Source organism: Peromyscus californicus, unplaced genomic scaffold (assembly GCF_007827085.1).
Source record: "Peromyscus californicus insignis strain IS unplaced genomic scaffold, ASM782708v3 Scaffold_12__1_contigs__length_115047231, whole genome shotgun sequence".
Taxonomy (NCBI): Eukaryota; Metazoa; Chordata; class Mammalia; order Rodentia; family Cricetidae; genus Peromyscus; species Peromyscus californicus.
This window is the reverse complement of record NW_026294413.1, coordinates 82,996,513-83,016,815: the sequence shown is the minus strand read 5'-3', so window position 1 is coordinate 83,016,815 and position 20,303 is coordinate 82,996,513. Positions and strand designations below refer to the sequence as shown.

The window sequence follows — 20,303 nt, the reverse complement described above, 5'->3', positions numbered from 1 at the left end:
AGGTCCATGTGGTCTCCTTCACTGTCCTCTCTTTCATATCCGTATAGCCTGGGAGAGGGGCAGGAGCCTAAGAAGTTGCCAAACCCCTTTCTTATTTTAGTATTTCTTTACAAAATAATAGGTTCTATCATGATGTTTTCATTTATGTCTTTGTACATATACTTATTCCCCTCTCTCTTCTCACTGGTCCCCTTCTTCCCCTCCAATTGTCCTGCTTTCATTTCCTATATGTAAGGTGTGTGTGTGTGTGTGTGTGTGTGTGTGTGTGTGTGTGTGTGTGTGTGTGTGTGTGTGTGTGTGTATTCAAATCTAGACTCCATATATGACAGAAAATGTGGTGTTTGTTTTTCCTGAGTCTGGCTTATTCTGTTTAACATTCTGAGGTACTTTCTTAAGTTATAGTGCTGTTTGGTAGCAATGCTCAAATCCCCAACCAATGGTCTATATGCTAACCACCAGTGACTGGGGTCCAGTCAGGCCATTGGCCACAGGTAACTTAAAAGAGATGGGTCCATCTGCATCCATGCCAGTGGGGCATCATGGTGGGAACAGCACTAAAAGGAATAAGGAGAAGGTAGGAAAGGTCATTGCCCAGTAGGGTATGTAGTCGGAGGGGACCGAGGCCATTTTACTCCCCAGTGTTCCCCAGCTTCCTATGCATACCTCCTGGCTCAGAAACTTTCTCTGGTCTCAGAGGCTAACATCAAGGCTAGATGTAAGTCCAGCATACAGCTGTGCCTAGCCAAAGAGGGTGGGCAGGACCAGGTGTAGACAGGACTCAGGGGCCTGCAAAAGAAAGCTGAGTGCCTCTTTATTCAGGAGTCCTCCCAGGGTGGACACTGGGGACTTGTTTCTCTCCCTCTTCTGTGTGTTCCTCTCTTTTCCCCCAAATATCTTGCCTCTGTTTTTATGTGTTTGGTTCAGTCCTCCTGAGGCTGGGGCAGTGAAGTCTGCAGTGATTGCCTCCCTTCGGGGTCAAGGAGAGGGTCATACAGTAATTCCCTGGCCAACACCAAGGTCACCCTCTTTGAGCAGTGGTAGAGTCCTCTGAGGGAAATGGGAAGTCTGGGTTAACTGGACAGATGTTTTGCTATTTAGGAAGTGTATCTTCCCCCTGAGGCAGTGTCATGGAATATAAGAGGAAGGATGTAGTCCCAGGACCTGGAAACTGCCTTGCTCTGACCCTGTCTGTCTTACTTGGAAGGGAGCAGTTGGTCCAATGGAGCCTCAGGTCAGGGTGCATCGAAGAGAACACTTGGTTTGACCTAACTAGTGTGATAATTCCTCTCTAGCTGTCCTGCACAGGGTCTGACAGTCTTGCTGGACCCAGGCAGAAGTAGAGGCACCCGGTCCCGAGAGCCACCTGCCTAGCCAGAGGGTAATACCATGCAGAAGTCACCTGTGTTATCTGTTCTGTTGTCACTTTATGGAGACTCACTTTGGACTGGTGGCCTTCCCAGGGCCCGGAGGCAGAAACTACATTGGAAGCAGCTGTGACCATCGTGGTTTTAACCGAGCACCACATGAACCACCGTGCCTCATACCTTCCCGGAGATGGGCGCCTCTCTCTACTCTGCACAGAGAAGGCAGATGCTTTGAGTCAACACGACCCAAGGGAGTAGAGTGCCCCCAAGTCCTAGTGGGCTCTCTGCTGTCTCAGGTGACACCCGCTCTCAGTGGATCTATAAATTGGCCTGTGAAATTCCACTTATCTGCTGGATTTCTTATGGAGCATAAGAAAGATGGATACACGAAGACTTTTTCTTCCTGATCGTCTAAACCCAGTTCTGGCTTCATAAATGGGGACTGTTGCTGTTATAAGGGGTTCTGTCTAACTCAGCACCTCTCACCTCCTGCGTGTCCCCAGCAGGACCACTTAACCCTCCCGGTCCCACCCCCTTTCCTCTGGTATGTCGAGGTATAGCATTAGTGGAGGGGCGCAGGGCTTCACTTCCCAGGCACAGAAACCCCCAGTTAACCTGGCAGGCTGGCACAGGGCTTGATGTAGCTCCCCGTTTCTGTGGCTCCTCCCCCAGTCCTGCCTCCCACACGTGGTAATTAAGCTCACAACATCGAGTATAAGCAAATAATAACAAGGGCATTATCTCCTGTTAGTTTGTGTTTTTCTGTGCCTATCATAAAGCAATTAAAATAATGAATGCCTTGAAAAACAATAGGTAAGAGGGTTGGAGAAATAGCATGCTATGCGCCGTATACCTCTTATGCTGTGAATTATAGATGCATTAAAACCACGGTGGCTGCAGGGAACTCCTGCCTCTGGGCCTTTTCCATGCTGAAAAATGTCTGTCCTTTGAGACAGCAGGCTCGAACAGCAGGAACTTGGCCCTCCAGGTGGCCAGAGCCCAGTTGGCTGGTGTTATGTATAGCTCAGTTGGTAGTATGCTTGCCTAGCAAGCCCAAAGTCCTGGGTTTGACTTCTAGTAGGGCGTAAACTGGAAGTGGTAGTTGTATGCTTATAATATCAGCACTCCAGAGGCAGAGGCTGGAGTGCTCAGAAGTTCAAGGTCATCCTTGTCTACGTACCTAGTTTGAGGCACTTGAAGCTGCTGGAGACCCTGTCTCAAAATGAAACAAACAAACACAAGAACATTGGTCTGAAAGCCTGTTTCCCTCAGCCCTCACTATTCTTTGGCCAGTTCTGAAAGTGTCAGGTGAGTTTGGCTGAAGGTTCCAGCAAAGTGCTGGAGTTAAGGTCTGTGATCTATTTTGGATGGGCAAGGCCTGTGCCGAAGTTGACCTCACATATGATCGTTAGATAAAATCTACAGCTTCTGGAGTGGATCTGGCACCCTGAGTTAGCTGAACGTACCTTGTGCTTTTTGATTTTGGTACTAGCTCAAGGCTGAGAACCACTGCATTCAGAGTCAATGTCAGATGTAAGGTAGGGGTAGGCATTTTGGGACTCAGTCTGTGTTATGTGCCATTGGACACTGTTTAGTTCTGGGGAGTAGGCAATATTACCCTCATCTCACAGGGCAGTCCCTGAAGTGGTGGGAGGGCTAGATTTCTGTTTTGAATATGTACCTTGGTTACCATGGCTGCCAAGGATGACATCCTCCCTATCCTCCTGGAGACCCATCCTTTGAGTTTCAGCACCAGGACCAGAGCTAGCTGGCCAATGAGACTAACCTAGTATGTTTGAGAGGCAGATGTCACACAAATCAGCAGGTGGCCCAAGGCTTCCCACTCCCAGGCTCCCACTGGGGTTGTTCCAGCTCCTGCAGCTTAAAATACTGGGGAGTAAAATACCATAGGCATCCAGTCCTACAGCCCAGCTTCTCAATTATACTCTACCTGAGCCAAGGTCAGCCAGCAGGAGAAGAGCAGACATCAGACACCTTTCCAAACCTACTCTCCCAGTTTCCCTGCTTCCCTGGTCTCACTGGGCCCACCCTGCTCCTTGCATGAGGTTTCCACCTCTGATTTGGTTCCCCCTCCACAGTCCCAGTTTGGACCAAAGCACAATGATCCCAGTGTTTTTCCTCTTTGGAAATTAATACTAAGATTATAAGTGATGAGTATAATTTACTGATGTCTTTTTCCATTTCCATCTGCACTAATGATCTCAGTGGGTGTTTGAGTATGGGTCTAGTTAAATTTGATTTAGATGAATGATGAGTCTTTAGTATATGTATAAGCCATGCATTTTTGGATATATTTATAAAGATATTTGTTTACCTAAAATTCAAATTTGGCTGAGCATCCTGTATTTTATCTGGTATCCCAAACCCAGGCTCTGGAGGTGACAATGAACAGATACTCAGAATTCTTTTTAATCATTCATTCAGAATTTTGATTGCTTTTGTTGTTGTTGTTGTCTGTTAGGACTCTGTGGTCCAGGCTGGCTTTAAACTTGTGGGCGATCCTCTTGCCTCTGCCTCCTGAGAGTATAGGTGTGTGCCACCATGTTATTGTACTAGCTTTGTGCTTTAGACTGTGTTAGGTGTCAGGACTGTCAGCAGTGTTGGATTGGGTTGGGAAATGAAATAAATAAGTGAATTATAGAGTATATTAGAAGGTTTAAGTGCTATGGAAAACAGTAAAGCAAAACAGTTGGCTTGGAAGAAAAGAGTTGGCGTTTTCAGAGGGTAGTGAGAAAGACTTGATTGGGAAGTTGAGAGTGCATGGGTGAAAACTCAAGGAGACAGAGGCAGAAGCAAGCCTTGGGCAGTGAAGGATGGGAGCATCCTAGGCTCAGGGCACATTGTGTGCAAAGGTGTATCATTTACAGCTTCATGTGGGGTTTGGATATCTGAAACTTCCTTTTTTCAAGCATATTTCAAATCTGAAGGGGGAATTTATTGTCTCTTGTAACCCAAAGATCTGGGCTTTGGGCACATCTGGATCCAGGCATTCAGACGATGACATTAGTAGCTCATCACATCTTTCCTCCATATTGTCTTCCTTTTCAGGAAAGGATCACTTTCCCTAGCTGTTTCAGCAGATGTACCTACTACGCTTGAACCTTATTGGCTTGGCAGAGTTGTCTGATTGTCCCTGGCCCAAATGGGTTTTGCCAGGGGATAGAATGCCTGATCCATCAGTCTGTATTGCTGGAACGGTTGTGGGTTCTTCATGAGTCCCTTTTGAATGGCATAGACAGAGGAAAAAAGGTGGAAAATTAGTAAAGGGAAGTGGGGCTTGCACTATGAAGGCATAATGACTTGTGCCTAGACAACTTTGTGCTGACTGCATCCCCTCTTAACTACTGTGTGGCCAGAAACAGGTTTGTGCCTTTACCTCTAAAGTGGTCAGAGAATAATGCCAGCATTCTTTCTATTCGGAGCATTCTAAAAGGAAATTTAAAAAAGGATTCTTTGTGTGCCATAGCATGCCTGTGGAGGTCAGAGGACCACCTTGGGTCCTATCTGTCCACCTTGTTTGAGACAAGATGCCCCTTTTGCTTGTCTCTATTGTGTATGTTGCCACACTAGTTGACCTGTGAGTTTGTGGAGGTCCTCCTGTCTCCGCCTTCCATCTTTCTGTAAGGGTGTTGAAGTTACAGATTTACTCTACTGTGCCCCCTGTAACATAGATTTGAGGGGTTTAAGCTCAGGTCCCCACACTGCATGGAAAACGCTTTACCCACTAAGCAACCTCTACAACTTGATTTGTTTTTTTTAAAAAACAAAACTAAATTAAACAAAATATAATCCATAACCATCTCTCCTCCCCCACCTCTATCTTTAAGTCACATTCCCTCATCAGGAACCCCTTTGGATTCTGATTCTTTATGGGTGGGCATCTTATTTAAATTCAGTTCTCTCCAATGTCTCAACGCTGATTCTCTCTGTTGCCAGGAGGCCCAGAAGATAAATAATGGCTCCAGCCAGGCAGATGGTACTCTCAAGCCAGTGGACGAAAAAGAGGAGGTGGTGGCAGCCGAGGTCGGCTGGATGACGTCCGTGAAGGACTGGGCAGGGGTGATGATCTCCGCCCAGACACTGACTGGCAGAGTCCTGGTGAGTCCCCGGCCCCTCCCATGTGAGGTGGTCTTGCATCTGGGAAGGGGGTTTGCTTGGGGGAGATGATGATGCTCTGAATTTTCTCGAGGGCAAGTAGGATGAGTGGCCAGTGCTCCCCAGAGCTCATGGATCAGCATGGCACTCTACACAGACCCAAGCCTGTAGTTTGGCGCTGTCTACAGAGAGTGAGCCATCATCGTGCATTCACAACCTGCTTGGGGGGGTGCGCTGAACTGCCTGTCAGTAAAACAGATGTACGTGTGCGTGGATGAAAACAAGCACACTATACCTGTACTATCTCGGAATAAAGGATGGGGCATAGCAGCATAAACCAGAAATGTGTCCAGAGTTTGTTAGTGCAGGATTAGGAGTCTTTCTATCTTCTCCCCCACTCCCTCAGAGAGAGAGAGAGGGAGGGAGGGAGGGGGGAGAGAGAGAGAGAGAGAGAGAGAGAGAGAGAGAGAGAGAGAGAGACAGAACAAGTTTCTGCTGTCCTCTAGTGGCCTGGCAGAACCTGCTTGGGTGCAGCGTCCTAACCTGCACAATGTGAACTAGCTCCTGCAGTCCTCATATGGAGACTATGAGCAGCTCCTGTATGTGTGCATGCATGTATATGCATGTATGTGTGTGTGTGCTATAGTGTATATGTGGTGAGTGTATTATAGTGTGTGTGTTATGTATGTATGTGTTGTACTGTGTATGTGTAGTCTGTGTTACAGTGTATGTGTGTGTGTGTTATAGTGTGTATGTGTAGTCTGTGTGTTACAGTGTGTGTATGTTATAGTATGTATGTGTAGTATAGTTTGTATGTGTAGTGTGTGTGTTATAGTATGTGTGTGTTATAGTGTATTTATGTGTGTTTTAGTGTGTATATGTGGTGTGTATATGTTATAGTGTATGTGTGGTTTGTGTGTCTGTGTGTTATAATGTGTATATGTTACAATGTATATGTTTAGTGTATGTGTTTGTTGTATGTGTGGTATATTGTATATGTGTGGGGTGTGTGTGTGTTTGGGAGAGTGTATATGTGGTGTGTGTCTGTGTGTGTATGCATGCTGTACTCTGGCATTCTTGGGTGCCCTGTTTCTGGGCCTGTCACCAAGGCCTTCCACAGTCAGGGCTTGCTCATGCTGATCCTTTCCCAGGCACACCCTGCCTCTCTCATCTGCTAACAGAGAGCTGGGCTTCACCAGTTGGCCTCATGAGCCCCTGGTTTAGGGTAAGAATTGTGAGTGGCAGGATTGTAATGGCTACACCACTTTTCTGGGGCCAGAAGGCTGTAGGAGTTATCGGTGTTTCAGTGCAAAGAATAGTGAAGAAAAGGGCAGATGGGGACTGTTGCCAACTCCTGACAGGCCTGTGACCCCCCCGCCCCCAGGTGTCTCCTTTACTATTGAAGCCCTGGCTGGTGGCTTTCTTGGGTCCGCTCTGGGTCAGGAGTTGCCTGATGATGTGTTCAGGTGACTTCTCCCTGTGACTCTGGCATATGTTTTGTGCAGGTCACCCTTTGGGACTTGAAATCGGGGTTCAGTCAAGAGTCATTTGGCTGGTAGGTAGAATAAGCAGGGACCTCATCAGCTATTGGATCAAAGATCAAGCTGGGGCTTTTCCCCAGAAACTGCTTCTTTGGTGAGGAAGTGAATGCCAATGAAGAAGGTGATGAGTCTCCCTTATCCAAATCCTTACTGGGTAGTATTTGGGAGAGATGCCTCCCACATTGCTGGAGGGAGTGGGAAAGACACTGCATGCCCTGCTTGAGGAACTCAAGGGACCAGCCAAATAGCCTGATAGGAGAACAGGACCCTGGGATCTAAGGGACCTTCTGTGAGCTCAGGCCGTAAAGTCATGCTGGTGACAGCTGAAGACTAACTTCAAAAGAGGGGCATGGAGGTGGCCCTTTGGAGGACAGAGAACTAGCAAGGTCAGTTGCTACAAGGAGGAAGACAAGGGGACTGTTGGGTCCTTAGTGAACCAGGAGAGGGTCTGATGAGGACTTGCAGGTGGCTTGCTGCTGGATATGGGGACCACTGTCATCTATTTCCTCTTCTCATTCTCTAAGTAAGCTTTCTGTTGCTCTTTCACACAGGGATGTGAATAGATGTTACCCTGGAGATAAGTGAGGTTGGGTTCTGGGTCTGGATATGCTTGTGTGTCAAGAATGAAGCCATGCCTTCCACACATATGGTGGTGGTTCTGCGTGGTCATGAGAATGATCTACGATAGCCATACTTTCAACTTTTAATGAGTGAGTTTAAGTATACAGCAGGCTACAGTAAAGGGGAAAACAGCATGCAGTGGATAGATATCCAAATGCCATCAGACTGGTATACAAAGCACCCAGCAGAAATTGCCAGTTGGAATTCCCGAATGGGTTTTTTTCTTCATGGCTGAACGTCCAGTTTCTCTTTCCCATGGCAGGCACTTTAATATCATGGGGCAAGCGGCAGTCACATCTATTGGAAGTTGCTTACTTTCTAGCTGTTCTCAAGAATACAATGCGTTTATGCTTGGCCTATTTTATCTTCCCTGTCACAGAGTTTGGTGGAGGGCAGCCCATCACAGAAGAGGGGCCTTGGAGGACACTTTGAGACACACATGCTTGGGTCTGAAATGGGGTAGGGACAGCCTCATTCCAGAGACTGCTTCTCAGGGAGATCATACAGCACCTGGTAATTTACCGGTAGACTGTGCATTCCAGTGGCCATGGCAGACACAGAGGGGTGGGGTTTGGAATGAATGTTATAGTTGCTCTTGTCTGAGGCCATTACAGCACCAATGTGCTTCGTCAGAACCAGCTGAGGGTTCCCAAGCACCAGCTCCGGGCCAAAGGTTTTATCTGATAAGGCGGGAAGTAAACATGAACACTGATCAGTGGTAGAGTTCTTACTTAGCATGCATCAGACCCTGGCTTCAATGACAAGTACCCCAAAACAGAGAAAGGCTAAATGTGGTGGTGCCTTCCAGGCCTTGGGAGGCTGAGGCAGGAGGATCATGAGTTCAAGGAAAGCCTGTGTTACATAGCAATATGCTGGTTTAGAAACAAACACAATCTGACCAGAGGGAGGAAGGGACTCCTTAGTGGGTGAGCTAGAAAGAGTGGCTGTGATGGAAAGCGTTTGATTTCTAACTAGACACCCACTGTTCAGTTTCCCTTTTCAAAAGTGGATCAGCATCTTAAAAGCCAAGGGGAGGAAATAATGTCATCAAGGAAAGCAAGCTGTGGGAGCAGAACACAGTGCATTATGGGACTCCGGAGGGTTGTCCAATAAGGCCAAAGGCCAAGAACACCAAGGCATTGGGCTCAAAGAAGGCCTGGAAGGTTGGCTGGAGACAGTTTGTCTGGCCTGAAAATACCAAGGTAATGAATGTGGGCAAAGTTGGTAGGACAAGGATATTTTGAGAGTGGGGTGCTTAGGTTGGCCGTCAGATAGCCACCTGGGAGGGGGTGGCTGCTCAGAAGGGGAAACCGGAGCTGGGAGATCCTGAGACAACTTAGTGAGCTGCTACCCCCATGATAGCACAAGAGGGAAAGGCCTGAAGTGTAAACGGGTCAAAAGGTCAGGGAGTGGATATGAGTGATATTATACAATTGGGGTACATAGAGCCAAGTACTCCCCCCAGACCACTTCAATACCCCGCATGTACCATCACTAATATTATGGAGAGTATCTTGTAAGCCCTACAGGCACCATGTCATCCCGGTTCCTTGCCATCGTTTGGAAAGGCCTGGACCTGGCTACTGTGTTTGCTCACATGGGCTGCATAGCTCTTGGGTTGCTGTGTTCTACTTTCATTCCTGTTGCTAAGATAAAACATCCTGCAAAAAGCAACTCAGGAGGGAAAGGGTTTATTTTAGCTCATAATTTTTTCCCCACAGTCTACTCTCTCTTGGGAGAGTCAAGGTGACAGGAACTTGAGGAAACTAGTCACATTCACAGGCAAGATCAGAAAGGCAATGAACGTATCATGCCCACTTGTTTGCTTCTTTGTAGTCAGCCTAGTTTCTCCTTTTAGGCATTTCAGGAACCCCTCTTTAGGGAATGGTGCTGCCCACAGTGGGCAGGTCTTCCCATACCATTTAATTTAATGAAGACAGTCCCCCATAGACGTGTCCACAGGCCAACCCAGGGTAGACAGTTCCTCAATGAGACTCTTCCCAGGTGATTCAATGCTGTGTCAAGTTGACAGTTAGAGCTAGCCATCACACAGGGGCTCATCACAAGGAAGTAGGCTTTTCTTACCAAAGAATCCATCTCTCCTTCACCACTGAGAAAAATCAAACCCCAAGGAGGGATTTCGCTTGGAATACAGAAAGCAAAGCAGCTGTTAATGGAAAAGCCAGCTGGGTAGCTACATGGACTTGAGACACTCAGCATAGTGTTCCTCCTGGATTATGACTGCCCAGATAAGGACAATGCATTTTCTAAGTCACTACCAGATGTTACTCTGGCTGTGACAATTAACATTACTGTTTTCGAGCGAACAAGGTCTGAGGGCCCCAGTCCTGACTCCCTTAATCCTCACAGGTAGGAGCAGGTCCATGCCCAGCCTTTTTGCCTAGGACCGCCCAAGGTGTCACAACTGCTCTCTGCTCTCCTTGGAGAAAGTCCTGCCGGGGTGCTGGACTCCCATGGAGGGAGGGATCCCTGTAGCACAGAGCAGTGTCTCAGAGCTCTTTGAGGAGAAGGCAGAGCCTGGCTCTGCCCAAAACACGAGTTTCACACTGAAGTAGCCACACACAGGACAAAGCTGGCGTGCCTGTTCTGAGCCCAAAGCTGTGTTTGTTTTGAGCTATCCAGATGTTTATCCCTGTGACAGTGGGACCAAACCAATATTAGACACCAGCTGTTGAGTTTCTTTTTTCAATTTTTAATCTGTTTTCCTTGATGGATGCTCAGGAGCTTGGCCTCCACATCTGAGCCCCCCCCTTCACCTGGCTGGTTGTTACAGGTGAGGCTCTTAAGACTGGAATATGATGGGTGAGGTTCAGCAGGGAAAGGATTGGCTAAGTAACCCAGATTATCTGTAACATCTGACCTCACTGGCAAAGCACCACGTTCGTCTGATAAATGGTAATTTCTTACCAGCTCTGACTGTGTGCTACATAAAACAGGCATAAAACAACAAGCAAGAAAAACACAAGTGTGAATTACTCACACTGTTGGATTGCATAGGTAATTATACAGCTCCATTCCAGAAGTGACAGGTGGTCGGCACCATTTAACTGGGGCCTCAGCACCAAAGTGATCAGTTCTTCGACCCTAAGGTTCCAGGTCTCAGAATGGCCTTTGCCCAGTCACTCTCCTTAGGACCAGGCTTGCTGGCCCCAAATCAGCAAGACTGAATGGACAGAGCCCCCTTCTGAAACATAGGCCTGAGCCATACTATGCTAGAGTAATGCCAGGCAGACGAGAGTTATTGCTGCCTTTGTTTCATTTTTTAAATTAAAGAATATCTTCTTGAAAGTTTTTAGTTTAAAAACACTAGTGTGTGTGTGTGTGTGTGTGTGTGTGTGTGTGTGAGAGAGAGAGAGAGAGAGAGAGAGAGAGAGAGAGAGAAGTTTGTGAATATTGGGCTTGTGTACCTATGGAGATAGAGGCAAGACCAAGACACCCAGCATCTTCCTCCATAGCTCTCTCCTCTATTGACTTGAGACAGGGACTCTCTCTGAACTGGGCACTCATTGTTTTGGCTAGGCTGGCTGATCAGCGAGCTCTTACCATATACCTGTCTCTGCCCCAACCCCACCATGCTGGGGTTACAGAAATAAGTAGCCATACCTGGCTTTCTACCTGGATGCTAGGGATTAGAACTTGGGTCCTTGTGCCTATAGCATACATGCTCTTAACCACTGAGCCATCTCCCAGTCTCCAAATTAAAGACTATAAAAGTAAAATCAGTCCTCTCTACAGGTTCATCATCCATGGATTCATTCAGTCACCTATCAAAAATATTGGGGCACAATTGCAACTCACTGAACACGTGTGGCCTCTTTTTTTTTTTGTCTTCCCCAATAAACATAGTGGAGCAGTTATTTCCATTACATTTACATTGTGTTAAGTATTACAAGTAATCGAGGGATGGTTTCAAACCTATGGGAGGGCATGCGTAGGCTCTCTACAAGTACTACACCATTTATATAAGGGACTTATGCATCTTCAGATTTGGTACCCACAGGGAGTCTTGGAAGCAATCTCCCACAGATGCTGACGGACAATCGTAGAACAGTACATACTTATTTTAGAATTCTGGAACATGTTGGAAGAATCACTGACAATTTCCATTTTGGGATATGGAGTTGGCCCACGCTCAGTGATACTTCAATATAGAGGAAGATATCTTCAGGATTCTTCCCAAGTGTTTGGGCATTGATGAGGACTGTGTTGCTTACATTTCACCTTATTTACTTCAGGCACACACTCATGGAGAAATTAAATTAGCTGCTTTCACCAGGGGTCACACTTCTGTTAGTTAACAGCATGATTATTCTAAATTGGGAAAGGGGTTATGTCTTTCTCTGGTGGCTACTGTGAGCCAAGATTGACTGGCCCATGTGAACGGAGAGACTCCCAGGTTTGAATTCTTTGTGAGATCATCTACCCCATTTTCCTGTTTCTATTCTCTTTCCCTCTCTATTTCAAATGTTTTACTTTCCTATTTGACATTATATACACACACACACACACACACATGCATGCTGTTAGGTGTTCCATGCATTTTTGTGAGCCAAATTAAACCCTTATAAGGCTAAAGTGGTATCTTAAAACAGGGATAGGGCAAGAAACACTTAGGCCAGTTTTTGTTTGTTTGTTTGTACTTTGTAGACTCATAAACCTAAAGTCAATATAGATATTTTAGTTCAAGGTTGGTAAATGTTCATGTTGTGAACAGGTTAGGCTATGTGGACTGTGCAGACTCCATCATAACTACTTCATAATGTCATTTTGGTTTGAAAGCAGCCACACACATTCACAGAGCAACTATATTTCAATAAAACTTTATTGACAAAGGCAGGTGGTGAGCTGGATTTCTTTCACAAGCTGCAGTTCATCCCCTTACTTTATATAAAGAAATCAGAGGGTAGGGAATGAGAGTCTTGTAGAACAAGAGTGGTAGTACCAGAGAACCCATTTGTAAGGAAGAAAGATGTAGGCACAGGTACACACACACACACACACACACACACACACACACACACACAGCAGCAGCAGCAGCAATAGCAGCAGCAGCGTCATTGTCATTACCATCATCTTCATAGTCATGTTCACATCTATGTTGATATTGGAGGGACTGTCTCTCTAGGAAGTCTGTCTTGTAGCTAAAGATAGCTTCACCTCAGGGTCTGAGCCATGTCTGCATTGCCTGGACTTCCTGTCAGCCCTATGACAGATGCAGTGTTTTGTGACTCTCTTAAAAGACTGGTTTTCTCAACACCCTACCCCCACCTCCTTCGGCAAAGGGAAAGCCCTTAGCATCATTCATTTTAGTTACTTTCCCGATTTGCTTATGTTACTGCACTTGAATATTGCTCCAGGAAACATGCAAATCTAATTCCACCAACTGAAAACATTTGCTATTTGCTGCAATGTCTAGGGGATGCTTTATCAATGTATGGAGAAACAAAATGCCAGTCTCACCCTTTATCTTTCTAAATAGGTCACATGGGTGGCATTTGACACATTATGTACCCAGCCTGGGCCATTTTATTCTTATCTCCAAGGGCTCAAGAGAAAATAGATATTTAGCATGCCTTTCGAACAGAAGTAAGCCCATTGGGTTAATGGGGTGAAGTAGCTATGCAGTCGCTGTTGAACTGTTTGAACATGGCACCAGGTCAGTGAAACAGAGGGGGTGTACATGTGCATAATGAATCTGCCACGTGACATACATTGCTGCCCTTTCTTACTGTATGGGGACTCGTGCTGTTAGCCATGCTTCTCATATGTATCCGCTCCTTTTTTTTTTCCTCAGTGGAGCTTGGTGGCAAATTTGCACATAGCACACATGTCCATCTTCTTCTCTCCTCCTTGCATCTAGGCTTCATCCTTTTGTATTCTTGGCAAAGCTACATAAAATTGCCACATCACCTGCAATTACTCTGTGGAGCAGAAAGAGTAGAAATCTTGTGCGGTTGCATTCTGGGTAGTGAGCTCTCCGATTGGAAGTCAACAGGTTTGATTGGCATCACCACTCCTGAAAGAGGCTTTGACTCAAACGACTCACACAGTAATTCCCCACTAGGAGTTACATTGTGCCTCTTTATTTAATCCTGTGTTTGTACTTTGGTGTTAGTCAAAAAGCCAAAGATGATGTATTACATTTTTATATGGTTAAATAACTGTTTCTGACTTTGATGGAAGAGGCACTGGAGTTATGACACTTGTTATTTGTGACCTGGTACCATTTATTCAACTGGGAGATGTATGTTAGAGTGATTGCACCAAGCAGGCTCCCACTGCAGGGAGTGAGCTGCTAGAGTTGTTCACATTTGGATTTTGTCACATAACTACCGACAATTGGTCAAACTTAATCCTCGTTGCTTTAATTAAGTGGCATTGAATCCAAGAGATGCTTCAGGATAAAAATGGTTCTCTGGGAACTTGAACAGACTCCATTTCTTATCTGATCTTGGAGATTCCTATGCTTGCCAGCATATAGATGCTCACAGAAGCATCCGGAACAGGAAAGTAAAAAAGGTTCTGTTTTAACACAAACTTCCAGTCTTTTTTTAAAAATTTATTTGAAAAGTTCTATTCAGTTCTTGTATCACGGGGACAGCACATGCCACGGCACACTGTCTTAATCAGGGTTTCTATTGCTGCAGTGAAACACCATGACCAAAAAGCAAGTCAAGGAGGAAAGGGTTTATTCAGCATATGCTTTCATATTGCTATGCAACACCAAAGGATGTCAGGACAGGAGCTCAAGCAGGGCAGGAGCCTGGAGGCAGGAGCTGGTGCAGAGGCCAAGGAGGGGTACTGCTTACTGGCTTGCTCCTCATGGCTTGCTCAGCCTGCTTTCTTAGAGAATCCAACCACCAGCCCAGAGATCGCACCACCCATCATGGGCTGGACCTTCCCCCATCAATCACTAATTCAGAAAATGCCTTACAGCTGGATCTGATGGCCTTTTCACAATTGAGGCTCCTTCCTCTCTGATAATTCTAGCTTGTGTCAAGTTGACACAAAACCAGCCAGCACAGCCACGTATTGAAGTCAGAAGACAACTTGTTGGAGTTGGTTTTCTACTTCCCTCTACCATTTGGGTCTCTGGGGTTGGACACAGGTTGTCAGACTTGGTGGCAAACACCTTTACCATTTCACTGGCACCAGAAGCTTCCATTCTTATTTCCCCATGGGACCTTTCTCCCACGACACAGGTGTGACAAGGCTGAACTTACCCAAGGATCTGCTGGTTCTAGCACATGGGTCACAATGGCTCAGTGCCTTGTTTGCATGGCTTAGGAGCAAAAGATAGTTTTTTCACATTTTCAAATTGCTTTAAAAAAAAAAACCTAAAGAATATTTTGTGACAAGTATATGAAATTCAAATTGCATTGTCCATAAATTTGAATTGCTATACAGCCATGCTCACTCTTTACATAGTGTCTGTGACTACTTTTATTAGACAATCCAGCATCCATAGAGTCGCAAACACTCACCAGCCTAAAACTGTCTGTCCCCATAGTGAAAAGGTTTGTCACCCCCTCTGAAAGTGGTGAAATTCTTCCTAAATGGCCAGTGGGACTGGTTCCCAAGTTGCCCGCTGCACATGGTAATAGATAGGATGTAGTATTTCCTCACTGTTTGAACAATGTGCCTGTGTTACTCCTATAAGCTCAACCCAGTCTTAGGCAGAGTGTAGAAAGAGAGGGAGGCCAGAGCCGAGTGGCCCCAAGCTGCCAGCAAGTTCTTTGTTGGGCTTAGCAGCCTCAGCCTAAGGGCTGGGCACATTGGGCTCCTGAGAACTTCATAGCAAGGTCACTCCTTGCAGCTTCTCACTCACTTGGTGCCCTCCTGCAGTCTGCTACCTCAAGCCCTTCTCCCTGGACATCCAGAGTACAGTCCTTCCCTCTCCCCGGCTCCTTGTGGGAAGGACCCTCATGATCCGGGTCTGTGGGGGCAGGCTCAGCTCACACTGGCTGCTGGCCTGTAAAGGAGCACTCAGTGTGCCTGGCTCCCCAGTGTGCCCTGTAAAAAGCCCAGCTGCTAATTTTACTAGCTGGCAGGTTGTCCCCTCTGGCCTCCCCAAAGCATTTGGGAAAATGAAGGAGAGAGTCAGAAACCAGACAGTTCTGGAGAGAGGAAGATGTTTCTGGCCCAAGAGTCCTATGCTGGCCCAAGAGGCTCCCCAGGCATTGCTCATGTTTCTGTTACTCCTCTACCTTGGGATGTCCAAGTGAAGGTGATGGGGGATGTGCTTGCTTTTGTCTTTTTCTCAACCATTTGCCTATCCACCTCTCTGGAACTAATAAACCATGTGTTTCTTAGTGTTTCCTGATGACCCCCCCGCCCCGTCCCCATCCCCTTCCCCCAGCCTCTTTGGGGCTGCAGGCTAGGAGCTCCACCCTTCACCAAGCCGGGGTCTGACTGAAGCCTTAGCGCCTTCAGTCACTTTTTCAGGTCATCAGAACATACCAGGAGGTGAGACGGAACACTTCGTAACAGCACATCTCCTGTACTCTTGGCAAGGAGCTGCTGTGGTGTGGTCCTTGGAATACAGAGGGCCTCTGTGTGTGTCGCAGCTGAGGCTTCAGCCAGACGGTACCATCCCCATCCTACCTCTCCCGGGGCTTTTATTCTGGGCCAATTGCTTCATCTTTTGAAGCCACAATTTCCTCATCTTGGTGATGGGGATAATGACAGACTCTGAGTCTTCCTGTTGTGGTGACAAGTTCATGAATAAACGCCAGAAAAGTGCCTCTTGTGTGGTTAGTGATTAATACGCATTGGCTCTTATGGTTTGTGTTACCTTTCAGCTCAGGTGCCAGGTTACAGTGGGCTGTCATGGAGAATTACAAAGGCAGGGAGGGGAGAACAGATCCTTTTGGGGGGGGGGCTGAGAGAGAGACAGAGACAGAGAGAGAGACAGAGAGACAGAGACAGAGAGAACATGTAGACTTGAGGCCTCTCTGAGCTCAATATTTTCTCAGAGGGCCAAGGAGCTCTGAGCAAGGCTTCTGGCAGTTCTGGGCATAGCAAGCAGTCCCTGGTGTGGATCTAGTCCATCAGTGTTTGTTCTGCACACACCCTTCATTCAGCTCCATCCAGGGTCTGGTCCTTCTGAGACTGGACTGGCTCATGCCAGCCTGACTCACCATTATCATGATGGCCAGAAAATTCTAACTTCATATAGAGAGCGCCTCCTCGAGATGTTCAAAGGCCAGAGGCAGGGCTGTGCTCAGCTCCCTGGAGCTGTATATTGCGGGCATGTGTGTCATAGGAAACCATTTGGTAGGGTAACAGGTGAGCCCCATGGAAAGGGAGAGTCATGGGCACTCAGTGTGGTCTCTATGTCCAGTCCTCCCTGGAGGTTGCGTGATCCTGACAGGGATGATTTCAGTGAGCATGTCAGTACTGTATATGAGAAGGTGTGTGTAACATTTTGGTGGTCAATGGCCATAGAGCCATTGAATGGACATGGGAAGGTGTGGTACTTTGGAAGAAGATGTGGGTGAACATAGATTCAACTGTACACGTGAGGCATGTCCTCTGGTCTCTCCATCCAACCTGTCAAACATCTCAGAGAACCTGTTAGAAATCAGCCTCCATTCAAGGCAACAGGCACCTCTTCTTTCTTCCAGACCAGAAAACTCAACAGAGTACAAAAGATGCAAAGTGGAAAGTAGGGTGCTCACTTCGGCTTGAATGCTGTGGGGGAGCAGGGCTTTTGAAATAGAGTTTAGTGACCCACTCATCGGTCCCTTGAGCAGACCTGGGAGCTTGATGTTTCTAATTCTGGGTTCAGATCCTGTGTGTCCCTGCTGCTGGATCCCAGGAACTGAGTTAATACATTCATATGACTAACATCAGCCAGCTACTTCTGCCTGCCTTCCTGACCCCCGTCGGTTTCCTCCTTCCCAACCAGTACGAGCTGGTGCCCCCTGGAGGCTTAGTAGGGAATGGGTGGTTCAGAGCTCGCCACTCAGTGTTATCCCACCCGGCTTCTCAGGCCCCCACCCTCGATGGGTTAGCTGTGGCTATTTGTGAGAAAAAAATCTCTTAGGGAGCTGTGACTCTCCTTAGGGCCTTTATTCCAGCTGCAAGAAAGTTTAGTAGAGAGACTCAAAAATAGAGACCCTGGCGGTGATGAAGTTGCTCACACTCAGGGCCACATGCAAGCTGACGCTTCCAAGTTTAGTTTGCGAGGCTATGTTTAGGAGGAGGCAGACGGACTCGTGCCTGTGGGCCCTAAACACTCCAATCTGGAGGACTAAGAATCCCCATTTAGAGAGTCAGAGTCCAGAAAAAGGCATCTTCCAGAAAAGACAAGTTTAGGGGGAGTCGACAGCAACCCAAAGCCACCATTTGGCCTCAGAATTTTTTATTATAAGAAATGTTCTTTCCTGCTTGAGAAGGGAGTGAGGGCCTGCCAGTTATTTCTTGAGTCTGTCTTAAGGAGTCAGAACAGTCATAAACTTAATTAAACACACCCAAGCCTCTGATGCACCTGGGTCCGCTTTTTGTCCATCCAGTTAATTTTAGTTCATGAAATTAGCCATGAGCTGACATGGACAGCCTGGGGAGGGTGAAGGCAGATGCCTCTGAGTGGTAGCTTGGATCACAGTGTATAAGCCTGCAAGGACACAGGTTTTAATTTAGCCTGGGGCATCCAAGGTTCCCTACACCTATGTGCCTCCACCCTAGGCAAGCAGACCGTTGGGTCTTTCTTGTTCACAAGAGATGGGTTAATCCATTCAGTAAATGGACACGTCACACTGACTCTTCCGAAGGCACGGAAGCCCAGGATCCAGCAGATTACCTGAGACAGTCAAGAAACGATCACCTTGGACGTCTGTCTCCCCAGCCCTCTTTCATTTTTAATGTCTCCCACCTGACCCCCTTGTGTGATTGTGGCTGGAGCAACTGTCCTAAGGGAGGTAGGGAATAGATCACCAGGTGGAAACAGGACAAAAAGCGCTGTCACCCACCATAGTTGCCTACAGTTACAGTAATAATGGCATGAAACAGGGGACAGATCACAGGAGGTTTGTATTTCAAGGGGCAATGGCTGCCTGGTCTCTGGCTGCTATCAAACCCTGCCAGATCCGTTGGCGTGTGAATTTTGGGGCATGGTGTTTGGAAGACCCTAGAGAGAGGTCCCGACCCCACCCTCTCCTTGCTTCCGGAGAAGGGTCTGGATGTGATGGATTTCCTGGAGGGTCTATGCTGAACCCAGCTTGCAGACTGGACCCTCAGAGAGCTGTCTACCCAGGCTTCTGTCCCTGCCCAGAGCACAATTCCATTCAGTAGCTGTTTAGTTCACAGGCACCCTTTGTGTGTTGTTGGGGAAGAAGCCATGATTTTGTGGTTTCTCTGTAAGCCAGGAGCTGGGTAACTTAGTTTCTTAGCCACCTCAGAGTTTTCCAGGAGAAGGTCTGGAGAGACAGGTCACATGGTAAAAGCACTTGCTTTGCAGGCACAGTGACCCAGGGTTCAATCTCTAGGACCAACATAAAAAAGCCAGGTGTGACAGTATGCGCTTTTAATCCCTGTCCTGGGGAGGTGGAGACAAGCAGATCTGTGAGCTCCGTAGCCACCCAGGCTAGCCTACTTGATGAATTCTAGACCACCAAGAGGGAGACCCTATCTCAAACAAAAACAAAAGGTGCCTGAGAAATGACCCCTGAGGCTGTCCTCTAGCCTCCACAAAACTGTGTGTACTTGCACACACACATGCATCCATGTACACATGAACACACACACACACACACACACACACACACACACACACACACACACACACACAGCTTAGATAAAAAACAAACAAACAAAAAATTATCACCTGGGTTTATGCTATATGCCTCTCTGGGCCTCTGGAACTCCAGACCCTCTGTGAGAGTGATCTAGACACAAGAGGGAAAACCAGATCTCTTCTGTCAAAGGAACTAAGGTGAACAGATAGCTGCACTCCAATCCTGCCTCTGCTGTAACCTCCTAGATGACCTTGAGCAAATCAGAACTCAGTGTGTCCATGGGTAAGATGAGGAAGGCCAGGAGTTCCTGAGCGGCCTGTTCCTTCAAAGGTTCACCAAGCTCTGTGCTTCTCATTCCCTTCCTGACTTACAACCAGAAAGGGCAGTGGGGACTTGCCTCAGACCTGTCGTGTGCCTGGTCCTGTGACAGGCACTGGCAAAGCATCATGTTAGTCTTTTTTCTTTTTCTTCTTCTTTTTTTTTCTGCTGTTGGTGTCATTGGAGAGGTGTGGGATAGATATGGGCAGTCCCTTCCTGGCCTTCCACTCAGATTACTCTATGTGAGCTAAAATCTCAAACTCTTGCGTGGCTTACAGGCCCTGAGAGAGAGGGCCACTGTCTCCCACTAATCTACTTTAATCTTTTTCCTTCCTAAATCTCTTCCTCGTAGACACAAATATACAGAGAAGAAGGGGAAGCTTCTAGAAGGGACTGTAGCCAGAGGATGCCCCTGGAGGAGGACCTATACCCTCTGATCTAGGGGATTGGATTCTTTTCAGATGTTTCAGTCATGGAGCCTGTATTAGTTATTAATTTTTCACTGCTATGATAAAATCCTGGAGAGAAGCAACTTCATGGAGGAAGGACTTCTCTTGCATGCTCAGAGAGCCAGAGTCTGAATC

General features: G+C 47.0%; 1 protein-coding gene across 26 annotated transcripts in view; it reads left to right on the top strand.

The window, feature by feature from the left end:
- The window catches only part of Kcnma1 (potassium calcium-activated channel subfamily M alpha 1), a 710,017-nt gene that overhangs the window by 200,734 nt on the left and 488,980 nt on the right, over positions 1-20,303 (top strand). For all 26 annotated transcript variants that reach the window (XM_052733616.1, XM_052733594.1, XM_052733593.1 and 23 more), the window contains exon 2: positions 5,322-5,483. In XM_052733616.1, coding sequence (XP_052589576.1) covers positions 5,322-5,483 — 162 coding nt within the window. The remainder of the gene's footprint in view (positions 1-5,321; positions 5,484-20,303) is intronic.